The sequence below is a fragment of the Syngnathus typhle genome, linkage group LG8 (genome assembly GCF_033458585.1).
Source record: "Syngnathus typhle isolate RoL2023-S1 ecotype Sweden linkage group LG8, RoL_Styp_1.0, whole genome shotgun sequence".
Taxonomy (NCBI): domain Eukaryota; kingdom Metazoa; phylum Chordata; class Actinopteri; order Syngnathiformes; family Syngnathidae; genus Syngnathus; species Syngnathus typhle.
The window spans coordinates 3,841,410-3,854,454 of record NC_083745.1 but is presented as its reverse complement, the minus strand read 5'-3'; the positions used below and the strand labels follow the sequence as shown (position 1 = coordinate 3,854,454).

The window sequence follows — 13,045 nt, the reverse complement described above, 5'->3', positions numbered from 1 at the left end:
TTGTGGCTAATTGTTTTTTTTTTTTTTTCTCTCTTCAAAATAGGGAGGACATCAGGACCGCAAATGTTATTGCAGCAGAAGCGGTCACCTGTCTCGTCATTGATCGAGAGTGAGTATCGATCAGCTATTGACAACAGATGCCGGCTTCCACCATGCTAAAAGTTGTGTTCCTGGAAACAAGTGATGGGACCGCGCAGCTAGCTAGCATGGAGGCCTCAAGCGTGTGAAAATATATGACCGTATTTTTTCAACCTTAAGGTACACTTGCATTTTTTTAATGATTCTCCTGAAACACATCCGTCTCATTTTCTCTAACCTGGCTTCCCGCCATCTTTTTTTTGTGCCTGTCTCATTTGCATGTAAATGTTTTCCCAAGACGCTCGAGAAAAGAACCGCTTTGCTTTGACGAGCCGTGCCGAGAGTGTAGGAATTCAGAACGCGGCACTAAGCGAACAGTCGGGCTGGGCTGTTTGTTGTTTTGACTGCCGGGGAGCAAAAGCGTGTTCCTCATGTTTGTTGACCCTGAATGAAGCCGAAAATCTGAGGGAACACTTTATCCGTGAAGTGTTAAGTCTTAGTAAACAACATTTTATATTTGTATTGCACGCAAGTCACAGCTTTGTTGTCAAGTTTTACGGTAATAGCAACACTCCATTTTTTGTTGGTTTCGATTAGCTCTGTCTTCACCGAGCGACTCCCCCATGAATATTTTATGATAACTGGCAGCGATTGTTATGACAGTCTGGTCCGCAATAATCACACGCACAAACTGTGCTCTTCTTTTATTGCAGTTCATTTAAGCACCTGATTGGAGGCTTGGAGGACGTATCCAGCAAAGGCCATGAGGATGTTGATGCCAAAGCCAAGTAAGATACTTTCCATATGCAAACATAAAGGCATTCTTAGCCATCGGGCACGGAGTAATTTCAACAAATGTAGCCTGTTTGGTTAAAAATCGCATTTAAAAATAAAAGTCTAATTGCTGAATGTGGACTAAAGGAGTGCTGACATAGAAGGTTCAAGGGTGAAACTGAGCACAAACCGGGCATGTGGTGCGTTAAGCTTGGCCAGGGGCGTTAATGGCCTGTTTGTAAAAAATAAAAAGTGCTCGCAGAGATAGACTCTGCACCCTTAGGTCTGCCGCATAACAGCAGATGGTTGAAAAAAAGAAAGAAAAATGAAGCGGCGACCTGCGACTTGGTGTTGCCGTCGCCATGGAAACAAGAGAATAGCAATACAGGAGTCATGAGGCACCTTCAGCTATGAGTTGGGAAAATGTGCGAGAAGCTGCCTTTACAAAGATAACGCTCGGGTTTTGATTAATACTGACATGGAGGTATGAATATGTATCGCCACATATTCTGAGGCGCAGCAAACTGTATTTGCCACCTTTTATGGCACCAGAATATGAATCGACAGTTACAAATGAACACAAAGTCTAGCGACCCACCCAAATGCAGCAGTTACTTTTTTCCAATTGTATTATTTTCCATTTGAAAATTGTCAATATGAATTCAGTTAAAATTCCAAACTTCTTCCCCGAAGTCCCCTCAGCGCCGTTTTTAGCCGGAGTTTGCATCAGCTTTTTGCTGGAAGTCCCCACCCACCCAGTCTATCAAAGCTGCGTGGTGAGGAAAGCCTGACTCAGCATCCTGCTGCGATGGTAGCCCCCAAACCCCCAATTGGTTGCGTTGTTGTAAAGATGCAGCTGCTCCCCGCTGTTACCGGCGCTTTCCTTCAAAGAATAGAGATGTTAGTTTTGATCAAGCCGCCCGTTCAGTCAGCGGGAGTCTGCGATTACCTCAAATAGAAAGCCGCATTATTTTGTTGTTATGCTGCATGTTGTTTTTTTAGTTCTTATTTTGAAATGTGCAATGTCGTATTTAGATGTTTTGTGTATCTTTGCTCTTACGTGCACTGGGTGGGGGGGGTCAAAGTTCAGAATGAACCCAAAACGCATTCTAACTTTTACAGGTGAACTTCATTTGACCTTTTCCAAATTTTGGATTGCAAATGTCTGACGACTCAAAAAGCAGATTACTGTGCACAAAGTTTATTTGGCCTACTCAGGGCGATTGTATTATTCTTATGACCTCATCCCGCCCTCCACACTTTTATCACCCACAAGGGTGCCACTCTATCTGTCGAAAATCATTTTGCCATACAGCACTTTAAAAAAAAAAAGAAAGAAAAAAAGCTGTATAACATTACCATGTACCATTCTACCTGCAAATGTGCGATTGTTGACTGCCAAGGGCTAATTTAAAAAAAAAAAAAAAAGAAAGAAAGAAAAAATACACCTTGAATTGAGATTTTGTGCTAGGCTGAATACTGACCATGCAGTAACAGAGCAATGTCGCCACCTGCTGGTCACATGCGGAAACACTTCTGATATTTGACGTTCGTCTTGGCCTTGAAACTTTAGCACATGTCGTGTCTGTTTACTATTAGTGTAATTGGGTATGCCATCAATCATTTTGGCACTTTGTAATGACACAGAAATGGGCTCTTTTTGAATGATGAGTTTTTCCGGGCTACCCTCCAGATAAAGAAGATTTAAAAAGAAAAGAGGAACCCACGCGTGAATGATCCCTTAAATTCGTTACCGGGTCTACGCGGATAAATAAACAAAGCTTGCCTAGGTTACCCCACTGTTTGTAAGAAACACTGAGCTCCGATACCTGTTGGCACAAATTTGGCAAACATTTTTGCTTTGAGCTGTTGCAAAAACGGGTCATGTTCCGAGCGACCCGCAAGAAGACCGAGAAGTACTAAACCCGCTGATCCGGATCCTGATCTGATGAAACTCGATCTGGATTAAACAATAACCCGAAAACACGGGCCGCGTGCGGGGATCAGGGATGGACACGTGGAAACAATTTCTCCATGGGGTCACGCTTAGCGCCAGATGTCCAGCGTTCTTGTCTGAGAACACTTGAGTCTCGTTTTGTGTATTCATGCACTCCGCATCCTTGAGGACATAAATGATAGATTACAGCGAGGTAATCCGCTGAGATTTGCAAACAAATGAAGTCAAAGTTGAAGGTGGATTATCTCGGCTTTCACCTTTCGTTTCATGTCTAATCTCGTTTCTTGTCATGCCCCCGCCGCTTCCCTCCCTTCCCTCCCTTCCTTATTCAAACGAAGGTATGAAGCCGAGAATGCTTTTTTCTTCAATCTCAATCTGGCCGATTTCAACATCATCGACACTCTTGGGGTTGGCGGCTTTGGTCGTGTGGAGCTGGTAAGAAGGGGAAGGTGAATGACGCCAATGCGGTCGGCTGGCTGCGCATGCTAATGCTCTCTGTTTTCTCTCTTGCCCCATCTCGTAAGGTTCAGCTCAAGAGCGACGAGAACAAAACTTTTGCTATGAAGATCCTCAAGAAGCGGCACATCGTCGACACCAGACAGCAAGAGCACATTCGCTCCGAGAAACTCATCATGCAGGAGGCCCACTCGGATTTTATTGTTCGGTATAATGCGATTTGCCTTTCAAGGCAATTAGTATTTGAATGTCACTCTTGTAACCGACAGCCATTTTTTCTTTACTGTTGTGTTTTCAGACTCTACAGAACGTTCAAGGACAGCAAGTACCTCTACATGCTGATGGAAGCCTGCTTAGGAGGAGAATTGTGGACCATTCTTCGAGACCGGTATGCTTTTTTTTACTACTAAATTATGTTTTGTCACGTGATTGGCGATCCTCACAGAGCAGTTGAGTTCATGTTTACTAACTAAACATTAAACAAAGAGAATCACATATTTAAAACTACTACATAACTTTGCCATTATGCCCGCTAGCTTAATGCTAACACACGATTTGTATAACAGTCTTATGATTCTATGAGCAACAGATATTTGAACACAAATGGTGAAGCAACACATGCAGACAGACAATATCATACCACCTACAGGCATACATTATTATTTATACAAATTAACTTTATATCATAAGGCGCCGGTTATAAGTAAATCTGTTGCTTTGCTCTTCCCAGAGGTTCTTTTGAAGACTCGACCACCAGGTTTTACACAGGCTGCGTGGTGGAGGCCTTCGCCTACCTACATTCCAAAGGCATCATCTACAGAGACCTCAAACCTGAGAACCTTATATTGGATCACAGGGGTTACGCCAAACTGGTAGGAGCTCCTCTTGACTACCAAGGCCCAGATGTCCGTCCCATGAATTTAAGTGTCTTGTCACTAGGTGGACTTTGGTTTTGCCAAGAAAATTGGCTTCGGGAAGAAAACGTGGACTTTCTGCGGGACGCCTGAATACGTAGCGCCGGAGATCATCCTAAACAAAGGCCACGACATCTCCGCCGATTACTGGTCACTGGGAATCCTCATGTTCGAGCTCCTGACCGGCAGGTACCAAATTGTTGAGACGTGTCCCATCTTCAAAGAAGCCAAATCTCGTCTTCTCTAATGTTACGCATCCGGCTGTATTCCCAGCCCGCCGTTCTCCGGCCCCGATCCGATGAAGACCTACAACATCATCCTGAGAGGCATCGACATGATCGAATTCCCAAAGAAAATCACCAAAAATGCTGCCAACTTAATCAAAAAGCTATGCAGGTGAGCGTTTTGTTATATTTGACTTGATCTAAGTAGCGTGCCAACTAAGACGTTGTCTTCGCAGGGATAATCCTTCTGAACGACTGGGAAACTTGAAAAATGGTGTCAAAGACATCCAAAAGCACAAGTAAGCAGATGTTCATACTGTGGCTAATGCTAACAGTAGCTTACGATGACACCAAATATGTTTTTGCTTGTAGGTGGTTTGAGGGCTTTAACTGGGAGGGCTTGAAGAAGGGGACTCTGATACCACCCATCATCCCCAACGTAAGTTCTTTCAGCGCTATGGTTATATATTAGTGCTGTCGTATAACATCTCGGTCTCCCTCGTCAGGTCACATCAGCGGTTGACACGAGTAATTTCGACAGCTTCCCGGAAGACAACGAGGACCCGCCGCCTGACGACAATTCGGGTTGGGATGTTGATTTCTGAAGTTCTCCTTCAAGCAGCCCCCCCTAGTGGAACCAAAAGAAACTCTTCTTTTGTTGGTGTGGAGGCCATGCAGTGGTCGTGGCTAACTGGTATAAAGATCACACAAATCAGATATGGAGAAGAAGTAGATTTAACGGATGGCAAGCGGTCACCGATATGCCTTTATTTCACTGTGGCCCCGGATCAAGCATTTATAGTGGGACAGCTGTAGCACACGTTCGGTGTTGTCTTACACTCGGCTCGAAGGCGGAGAAAGTGCAGGGATACACACGTGCGCGAGCGCACAAAAAACATAGCCGCTGACCGAGCCCACGTCCCCCCATGTGATGGGCCGGTGTACGTTTTTGTTTATTTTTTAGGATAAATAAGCGCGTGGAAATGTGAAATGCTGTGTTCCGATCATCGCTTTTCCCGTCGTACAACAAGTGCTCTCGACTAAGCTGAATGTCACCGATTGCCGCATTACATAGCATTGAACATTTTCAAGGAGACGTATTATGCAAGTTTTTTTTTTCTGCCTCGATTCTAAAGAGTTCTGAGGTGTCTTAAAAAGGACACAGCACACTTGATTGACAATTGCTCTGTTTTGGGTTAAAGGTGAATGGATTTCGATAGCAGGGTTAAGGCATTTCGACAAAGCTAAGGCTACTCAGTGTTGCCGCCTGAACGCCACCCACAACAAATCCAGCGACTATTTGTCGCGTTATTGGAGATTTATGGGGACTCTGAGACTCCAGAGCTTAAGTCCACCCCTTCATGTCCAGACTGAATAAATAGTGCTTGCACAAAATCATGTCTGGCTAATTCAACTAAATTTCATTTTCTATTTTGAAAAGGGACAGTGTGCATTAATTAACATTTTTGAGTTAGCTTAAGTTATCTTAAGACCATTTCATTTGTGGGAGCAGCACTTCATCTCCAAGGCACCAAATTAGACTTTGTCAATTAGCATAGTAGATCCTATATACCTTAACCCCGCCCCCTTTTCCATGTCAACAACTTTGCGATAAGTGTACTCTGGTTTTCAAGCAAACTCAGCTAGCATTTTTAGCTAATGCTACTCTCTTCTGTGCTAACACCAACTTCCATAATATGTCCCTTTTAAGATACATTGTGAACACAAAAAAGTACAAAGAAATGTGTGCAGTCTAAGAAAGGAGACTCTCCAAGTGCCCTGTTTCAGATGTCAACCAACACGCAGCTGTATAGTTTTATTTCCATGTGTCATCAATTATGCACTCTTAACGCTTTTATTTTCCGGCTCCCCCGTTTGACAAATCCTGAGCTATTGTTTGGACCTCCATTGCGCCTGTACAGCTCTAACTGTGAACACGCTGTCAATGTCTTTGGTGCTGTACTTGATTCATGGCCACAAAAAAGAGACGGTGACATGACAGTACTGTTTGGTTCGATTGTTTTGTTTTTCGGATTGTTGGGGTTTTTTTTTGTACAGTAATTCCTCTCCTTTCCTGTGCTTGGTTTTCGTTCCTATTTGATATTTTGTATTTTCTCCCATGGCATCTGCACAATGTTCAAATGGTTTTGAAGGCATCACCTTGTCACCTCTCACGCACCGACAGTCAAGAGCATTAAGTGTAAGTGCCTTAAATCAACGGCATACAAATCATCGTCACAAGGCCTTTTTGATGCTGCATGAACACAACTGAAAAGCGCACCCGATCGTAAAGATCATTTCTTGACGTACAGGAATTTAAAAAAAATATCCATCACATACGACTTGCAATGACATGCTTTTCACGTCACTATGAAATCTCACGTATCCTGAAAGCAGGAATGACTTGCAGTTGTAAACTTTTGTTTTCATATGTCATACAGTTCATAACAACCATGTTGAAGGAAGAAGACTGAAAAAGGCAAGTAGTTAAGATGAATGTGAAGGTAGGGTTTTGTTTTTCAGCCCTCGTGCTCACTTGTCAATGCTTTTGCAGATCCCGCATTAAAATGATAAAGAGGAATAAAAAAGCTGTGCCATTTGATACTAAAATAAATGATAGGCGTGTTTATTTATTAGTAGTCATTTTAAAATATATATATACACCGAATTCAATGTTTTTTAATGCAGGTTTATCAGAAACATTGAAAAGTGAGTGGATTCATATTTGGACCATCATCATTATTGCCAGATATTTGCCTTGTGTTGTTTTTGTTTTGTTTCGTTGTTGTAAACTAATTTTGCAAAGTGCCACGTGTATGATTATTTTAAATTATAGACTTAAAAAAAATTATCCATCTCTGTTTTTTTATTTAAACACACGTTCCCGGACCAAATGGCAGTAATTTCATTTATTTCTGTGATGGTGACAATTTGTTGGGTGGCCACATGAGGGCGCTGCAGTCAAATGACAGCCTTTTCCTACCACGAAACTCCTTCACCAAAAAAGCCTCCAATGCGCCGGCTAATGAATGAGAATATCCGTAAGCGTGACCCTGACAAGGTCTTCCGAGCTTTAAACACCACCTCCATGATCCAAAACGAGTCACTAGTTTGGACTCGTACTGTGTATGAGTCATATGTCATATTTCTCGATTTAAGCTTATTATTCGCTTGAATTGTATAGTTTTGGTGGAGGTGACAACAGGTTCACACGTCATTGGAGATGAAAGGGCAGGGATGGTGCTTCAAAGGGGCTTCGTCCAAAAAAAACGTGCAGCTAAAAGCTTCACTTCAAAAGCCTTACTGCAATTAAACTCCACCAAAGTGTTTTCGTGAAGCTTTGTCAAGAACTCATTTAGATCTCATCTTCATGTTTATCGTTCACGTCAAAGACCGTACCAACATGGCGTCGTGTTACGCGTATTGACACACAAAACACACGAAGAAGAAGCTCAAGGTAAGTAAACAGGCAGGCTCGTAGATTTCCCGTCAAATACATATTTCAGAAGCTTTTAGGACAGCTAGGACAAAGATTCAGCAAGGGGGGCGAGTGGTGTCCTTTCATCTCCAAAGTGCCAGTCAAGCCTGAAAGGACTCGCCACGGAAGTCTATTAATTCGGTCAACTCTTCACACCCCTTAATGGTCTTCTTGCATATCCTACACATTCATGTCCGCCCCTTGGTGTCATCGCAGGGGGGACAATTGCCCCCCCTTCCGCAAATAAGGGGATCAAATGAAGAGTTAATCGGCGTCAGAAGTCGCTTGAATGTCAAAGAACATGACGGAATTAGCTTCTACAAAGAAACAAAACATTTGTTTTTCTCGACATAGAATGAAATAAAATGCAAAGTCTTTAAATCAGAGATGTAAATAGATATTTCTGTGAATTCAGCAGATTTTTTTTCCTGAAACATCACAGCTATGATTTACAATACATGTTCATTTTTGTGGTATGCGAGACGTTTATAGGGCTTGATAAATGAAAATATGTCAAAAAGCTGACGCGGAAATAAGAAATTGCTTTTTAGGCACACCAAAAGCCATCTCTGATTAAAATGTGCTATTTACCATTGTTGTTTGAAGGACAAGCAAAAACAAATAGGTGGAAATGAATGCATTTGTAACCTTGTGACAGAACGTACACCTTAGCGATGCTTATTTGTTCATATCAATTCAAAGGAAAAGGAAGAATGTGGAAAAGATGATATTGGTATTTTTATTGATCTTGATTCTACTAAAATCATGAATACATAATTGAATTGAGATCTATGTTTTAATTGAAGTAGATATTTAAATAACATTTCGAAATCTAACTTTTGTGGTTGATGGTAAAATGTGAAAAAGATTGAAAAATCTCCCAGCCTATCTATCTATTGATCTATCAATCTATCTAAACACATCTGTCTGATCATTTTATGATCTAGTTTCGACATGTGGTTTGGTTTCTGCGATCACATTTAAAGTGGCCCACAAATCCAAATAGCCTAAACTTGACTCCAGAAGATTTCTAATGACGTTTGCATGGCAAGCTCCTTGTTGACTTGGATGTCTGCTTCTGGAGACTTTCAAAAGTCCTCATCTTCTCTTAAGCCTTATTTGCGCACTGACCTCTCAACGCATCAGACAGACTTAACAGGTCGTTATCATTAGCCAAACACGGAGTCTCAACAGATGAGCGTTTTCCGTGCAACTCTTTGAAATTCCACCCTTCGTCTTTGTTGTGCACTGCGAGGGGGCGGGAAGACGAGCAGGTCCGCGTGTATAAAAGCATCAAGCTGCCACTTGTGGCGACACTGGAGACGTGCCTACACGCGAGATACAGACGCTCCTCTGGAAAACTTTCTTAGAGGGAAATTCCTTGGCGCATTTATTGGACATCCATATTTTGCTCTCACGAACAAACCTTTAAAAAAAAAAAACGGATCCAGTCATGTTGATGCGATGCGCCGCGCGTTGCGTCCTACCGGTTTGGCTCTCGCTGCTTGGATACGTTTACGCGGGGCCGATCGTCCTCAACTCCAACGCAATTAAGAACTTCGTAACTGTCAGCCCCAGTCCGCGCACCTCATCGCCTGGGAGCGTGAGTCACAAATTTCCCGTGGACGCCTTGCAGGTAGGCTGCCTTTCCTTTTGCGTGACAGAATTCGAGCGCGTAAACGTTCCATTGCGTAAAGGTTAGCGTGCGCAATGCTCGTACTTTAACGGCTCCCCCTTTGCCTCCCTAGCAGTCAGGTGTTTGCACGGACGACGACGACTGCGGCGAGGAGGACTTCTGCAATGACGCCCGGAGTGTGTGTCTGCCGTGCCGCAAGAACCGGAAGCGTTGCGCACGGGACTCCATGTGTTGCTCCGGGACCCGCTGCAGCAACGGTAAGCACCCACCCCAAAAAAGAAAAAAGAAAGAAAGTCTCTCAACGTCTCCCTTCTTGTAAACTGATTTTCTCTTGTCCTCTCCAGGTGTTTGCCAGACGAATGACATTGATGGACCAGGCTGGCATTTACACAACGACACCAAGGAGCACCATGCCACGAAGCCCCTCACTATCCTTGAAGCTCATACAGTAAAAGGTAACTATATTTAAAAAAAAAAAAACCTGCTATCTCTTTTGGTCCGTGGTTGGGTTCTTCAAATGGCAATAGATCCAATGGATGGGCTTGTTTTATTTTTTGTTACACTGTTCACTGAAAGTGTCACCTTGTATTTGCTTTAAAAAAAAAAAAAAAGTGCTACGTTGTTTCCTGCCAACTTGCTATATGTCAATTAGTTGCTGATGTTTTTTCAAAACTTCAGCAAAGCTCACCTGTTTGCTCTAGTTGTGCTCAGGTTAGCAAAGATATAAGCAGTGCTTTGCCACCATCTTCCAACAGCTACAAGGCAATTTTAAGCCTTGTTTGAGGCTTGTGGATTTTTTTGCTAGCCCTGTGGATCCCTCAGTTCATAAACTTGTCGACATTATTTTGGAGCCTCTGTAATTTTTGGAGAAAAAAAAATCCTCACCTATTTGCAGTTTGGGGGCTCAGGCCAGATAATGAGCAAAACACCGATGCTTTAGTAGCATCAACTCTGTGTATAGAAACATTTGACACATTTGCGTCAAGGATGTTTTTGCACACTCACTAAAAATTGTTTTTGTCTCTGCTATTGTTGTGCACAAGCCAATATTCACTGATTGTTTTTGAAGTTATTGCTTTGGTATCTTGGTGGCAAGGAACTTCTATATCAGTCTTCATTTAGACTAGTTAGTCCTTTACCACCATCTTGTGGCCTGTCTGGGATTTTAGATGGGTTTCAATTGTCCTTTGTCACCCAAATTGTTATTTTTTTTAAAAAAAAAAACTTGTATTTGCTCATTTTGTCGTGCCAAAGCCTTGTCTAATATAAAAGTATTGCTTTGGCGCTGTCATGTGGCTCCTACAGGAAATTCTAAATTCTTGGCTTTTCTTCCCATTATCATCTGACATATTTGGTTCTCCTTCCAAGGTCAGGAAGGGGACACGTGCCTGCGCTCGGCCGACTGCTCGGAGGGCCTGTGCTGCGCCCGCCACTTCTGGTCTCGCATCTGCAAGCCGGTGCTGAGCGAGGGCCAGGTGTGCACGCGCCACCGCCGCAAGGGCACCCACGGCCTGGAGCTCTTCCAACGCTGCGACTGCGGCGACGGCCTGGCGTGCAGGCCCGAGAGAGGCGAGCAGCAGCAGCAACAACAGCAGCAGCAGCACGCCGTCAGCAGGACGTCGGCACGGAACCTACACACCTGTCAGAGACGCTGACGTGCGCACTCACATACACCCACGCACATACACACACAGGTCACAGACACTGATACACGCACACACACGCATATGCCATCACCCAAGACTTTCTTTCCTGCCAACGCTGCTGACAGCGAGACAGCGCCAGGAAGTAAAGATGCGCTTCCTGAGAAAAGTGATATACCCGCACAGATGATGGACTTGCCTGTGAATGGATGAGAGGGGATGTAGAAAGGAAGGGGAGGAGGGGGTCCAGATCAATTGTCCATGGCGGTTAATGGCAGAGCTGTTTTTTTTGTTTCTGTTTTTATGGAACTTGAAGCCTCGGTTATTGCAGTAAATTACTGTATTGTGAATGACGGCTGGGGAACCTACGTACCAGAGAATTTAAGTGCAGCAAACATTTAAAACACAATTAATATATATAATAAAAGCGTGAATGTTTGTCACAAGGGGATAAGTATTCAGACTCAACTGAAATCATACCACAAATTAGAATCTGAGATGGCTTTTCATGTCCCGAAGTGTAATTTTGAAGATGAAATATACACATTTTTTTTGTTTAGCATGGATTTTACCATGCGTGGTAATTTATAACTATGATGTTTCACAAAAAAATCATCCACCTGTTGCTGACCCTAACCTTTAATTCATAAGTATTATATTGTGATGTGCTAGAGATAAAAAATGAGGCCAGACCCGAAAATATTTACATGCATCTCTGATTAATACAATTTCACGCCTGCCTCGAATCACATTTGAACTTATTAAAACAGACATTTCCAAATATTCCTTAGCACCTGTTTTCACTCGTACTGCCTATCAAAAAACATCACTTGGTGGAAAAAAGATACCCAGATCAAATTTCTTTGTCATTCCTAGTTAAATTTTACCCTAACACTGACACCAAACAAAAGCGGATTAAGCAACAAACCACAACTTAGCTTAATGCTAACATATCATATAAAACGCCATAGACAGGTTCATGAAATTAGCATCGGTTTTCCCAAAAAGGTTCCTCAGCCTGGTTGTAAATAGTACTCTTGAGCTCAACACCAGTATTATAACAACACGGTGCCGCATGCATTGTAAATGTGTTACATATTGTTTTGTAAGAAAACGGTATCTATATTGAGAGTGTGAATGTTTTATTAAACACTACTCTTAATAACCTCACTTGTCGCTGACCTATTTATTGACATAGTTTGAGGCGCCAACATTTTTTCAGCGGTGGTGGCCAGAGGAGGAGGCGGCTGGGGGGGGGGGGGGGGGGTGAACAATTACCAGTGCTGTTGTTTAACACGTCGCGCCATTTCTCACAAATCAGCGGGTTGAGAGCAAGCGCATGGTTGGAATACTTTGGCCGTGCGCGCCACACCAGCTCATTACCCACAAATGACTAAGATATGCACACACAGAAAAGAAAAAAAACTTTTAATGAGGCATTACTGGATCAGCCCCCAGCCAGCGTGCCACATCCTGCTATGGAGGAGGGCATGTCATTAGATGAACATTAAAAACAAGACAGGGTGCTGACATATCAAATGGTAAGAGCAGAGCGGTAATAACAAAGTATCGGCCGAGTCTTGGTGAGAGCAACTCTTTGCTGTCACCGGCTAGTTTGTAATTAGGAGTTCCCTGAAAGAAAGATCCAACAAATTGTGATTTTTTTTTTTTGTTCGCCTCAGTGCAGATCGACTGTGACGTTACTACGGCTGTTGGTTTACTTCCTCGTTAGAGGAGGCGTTTGCTACCCGGAGCGGGAGGTTGCTTTTTTGGAGCAGGCATTACATTATGAGTGAACTTGAACATGAGTGATTCTAAAGATCAGTTCACTTAAAAGAACTGGAATGCACATCACTAGCGAATAGCACTATTGATTTAAATAAAG

The 13,045-nt window shown here is 43.0% G+C and overlaps 2 protein-coding genes across 6 annotated transcripts in view; both read left to right on the top strand.

Annotated features, from left to right (window-relative positions):
- The window catches only part of LOC133158188 (cGMP-dependent protein kinase 1), a 52,445-nt gene extending 45,191 nt beyond the window's left edge, over positions 1-7,254 (top strand). For 3 of the 4 annotated variants that reach the window (XM_061285194.1, XM_061285193.1, XM_061285195.1), the window contains 11 exons: positions 44-109; positions 792-866; positions 3,148-3,244; positions 3,334-3,473; positions 3,564-3,653; positions 3,996-4,137; positions 4,205-4,368; positions 4,453-4,575; positions 4,640-4,702; positions 4,776-4,842; positions 4,910-7,254. In XM_061285194.1, the coding sequence (XP_061141178.1) occupies positions 44-109; positions 792-866; positions 3,148-3,244; positions 3,334-3,473; positions 3,564-3,653; positions 3,996-4,137; positions 4,205-4,368; positions 4,453-4,575; positions 4,640-4,702; positions 4,776-4,842; positions 4,910-5,008 (1,126 nt within the window). In that variant the 3' untranslated portion in view covers positions 5,009-7,254. Of the gene's footprint in view, positions 1-43; positions 110-791; positions 867-3,147; positions 3,245-3,333; positions 3,654-3,995; positions 4,138-4,204; positions 4,369-4,452; positions 4,576-4,639; positions 4,703-4,775; positions 4,843-4,909 lie in introns of all 4 variants that reach the window. The other variant, XM_061285192.1, reaches the window with a different exon arrangement.
- Positions 7,255-9,178: 1,924 nt separating this feature from the next.
- On the top strand, positions 9,179-12,327 carry LOC133158643 (dickkopf-related protein 1-like). 2 transcript variants are annotated; one of them, XM_061285960.1, is made up of 4 exons: positions 9,179-9,517; positions 9,633-9,774; positions 9,862-9,972; positions 10,886-12,327. In XM_061285960.1, the coding sequence occupies exons 1-4, from the start codon at positions 9,335-9,337 to the stop codon at positions 11,170-11,172; spliced, it is 723 nt and encodes a 240-aa protein (XP_061141944.1). In that variant the 5' UTR covers positions 9,179-9,334; the 3' UTR covers positions 11,173-12,327. The 2 variants fall into 2 exon arrangements, with proteins under 2 accessions (XP_061141944.1, XP_061141943.1); XM_061285959.1 differs by having other exon boundaries at positions 9,630-9,774.
- Positions 12,328-13,045: the final 718 nt, after the last annotated feature.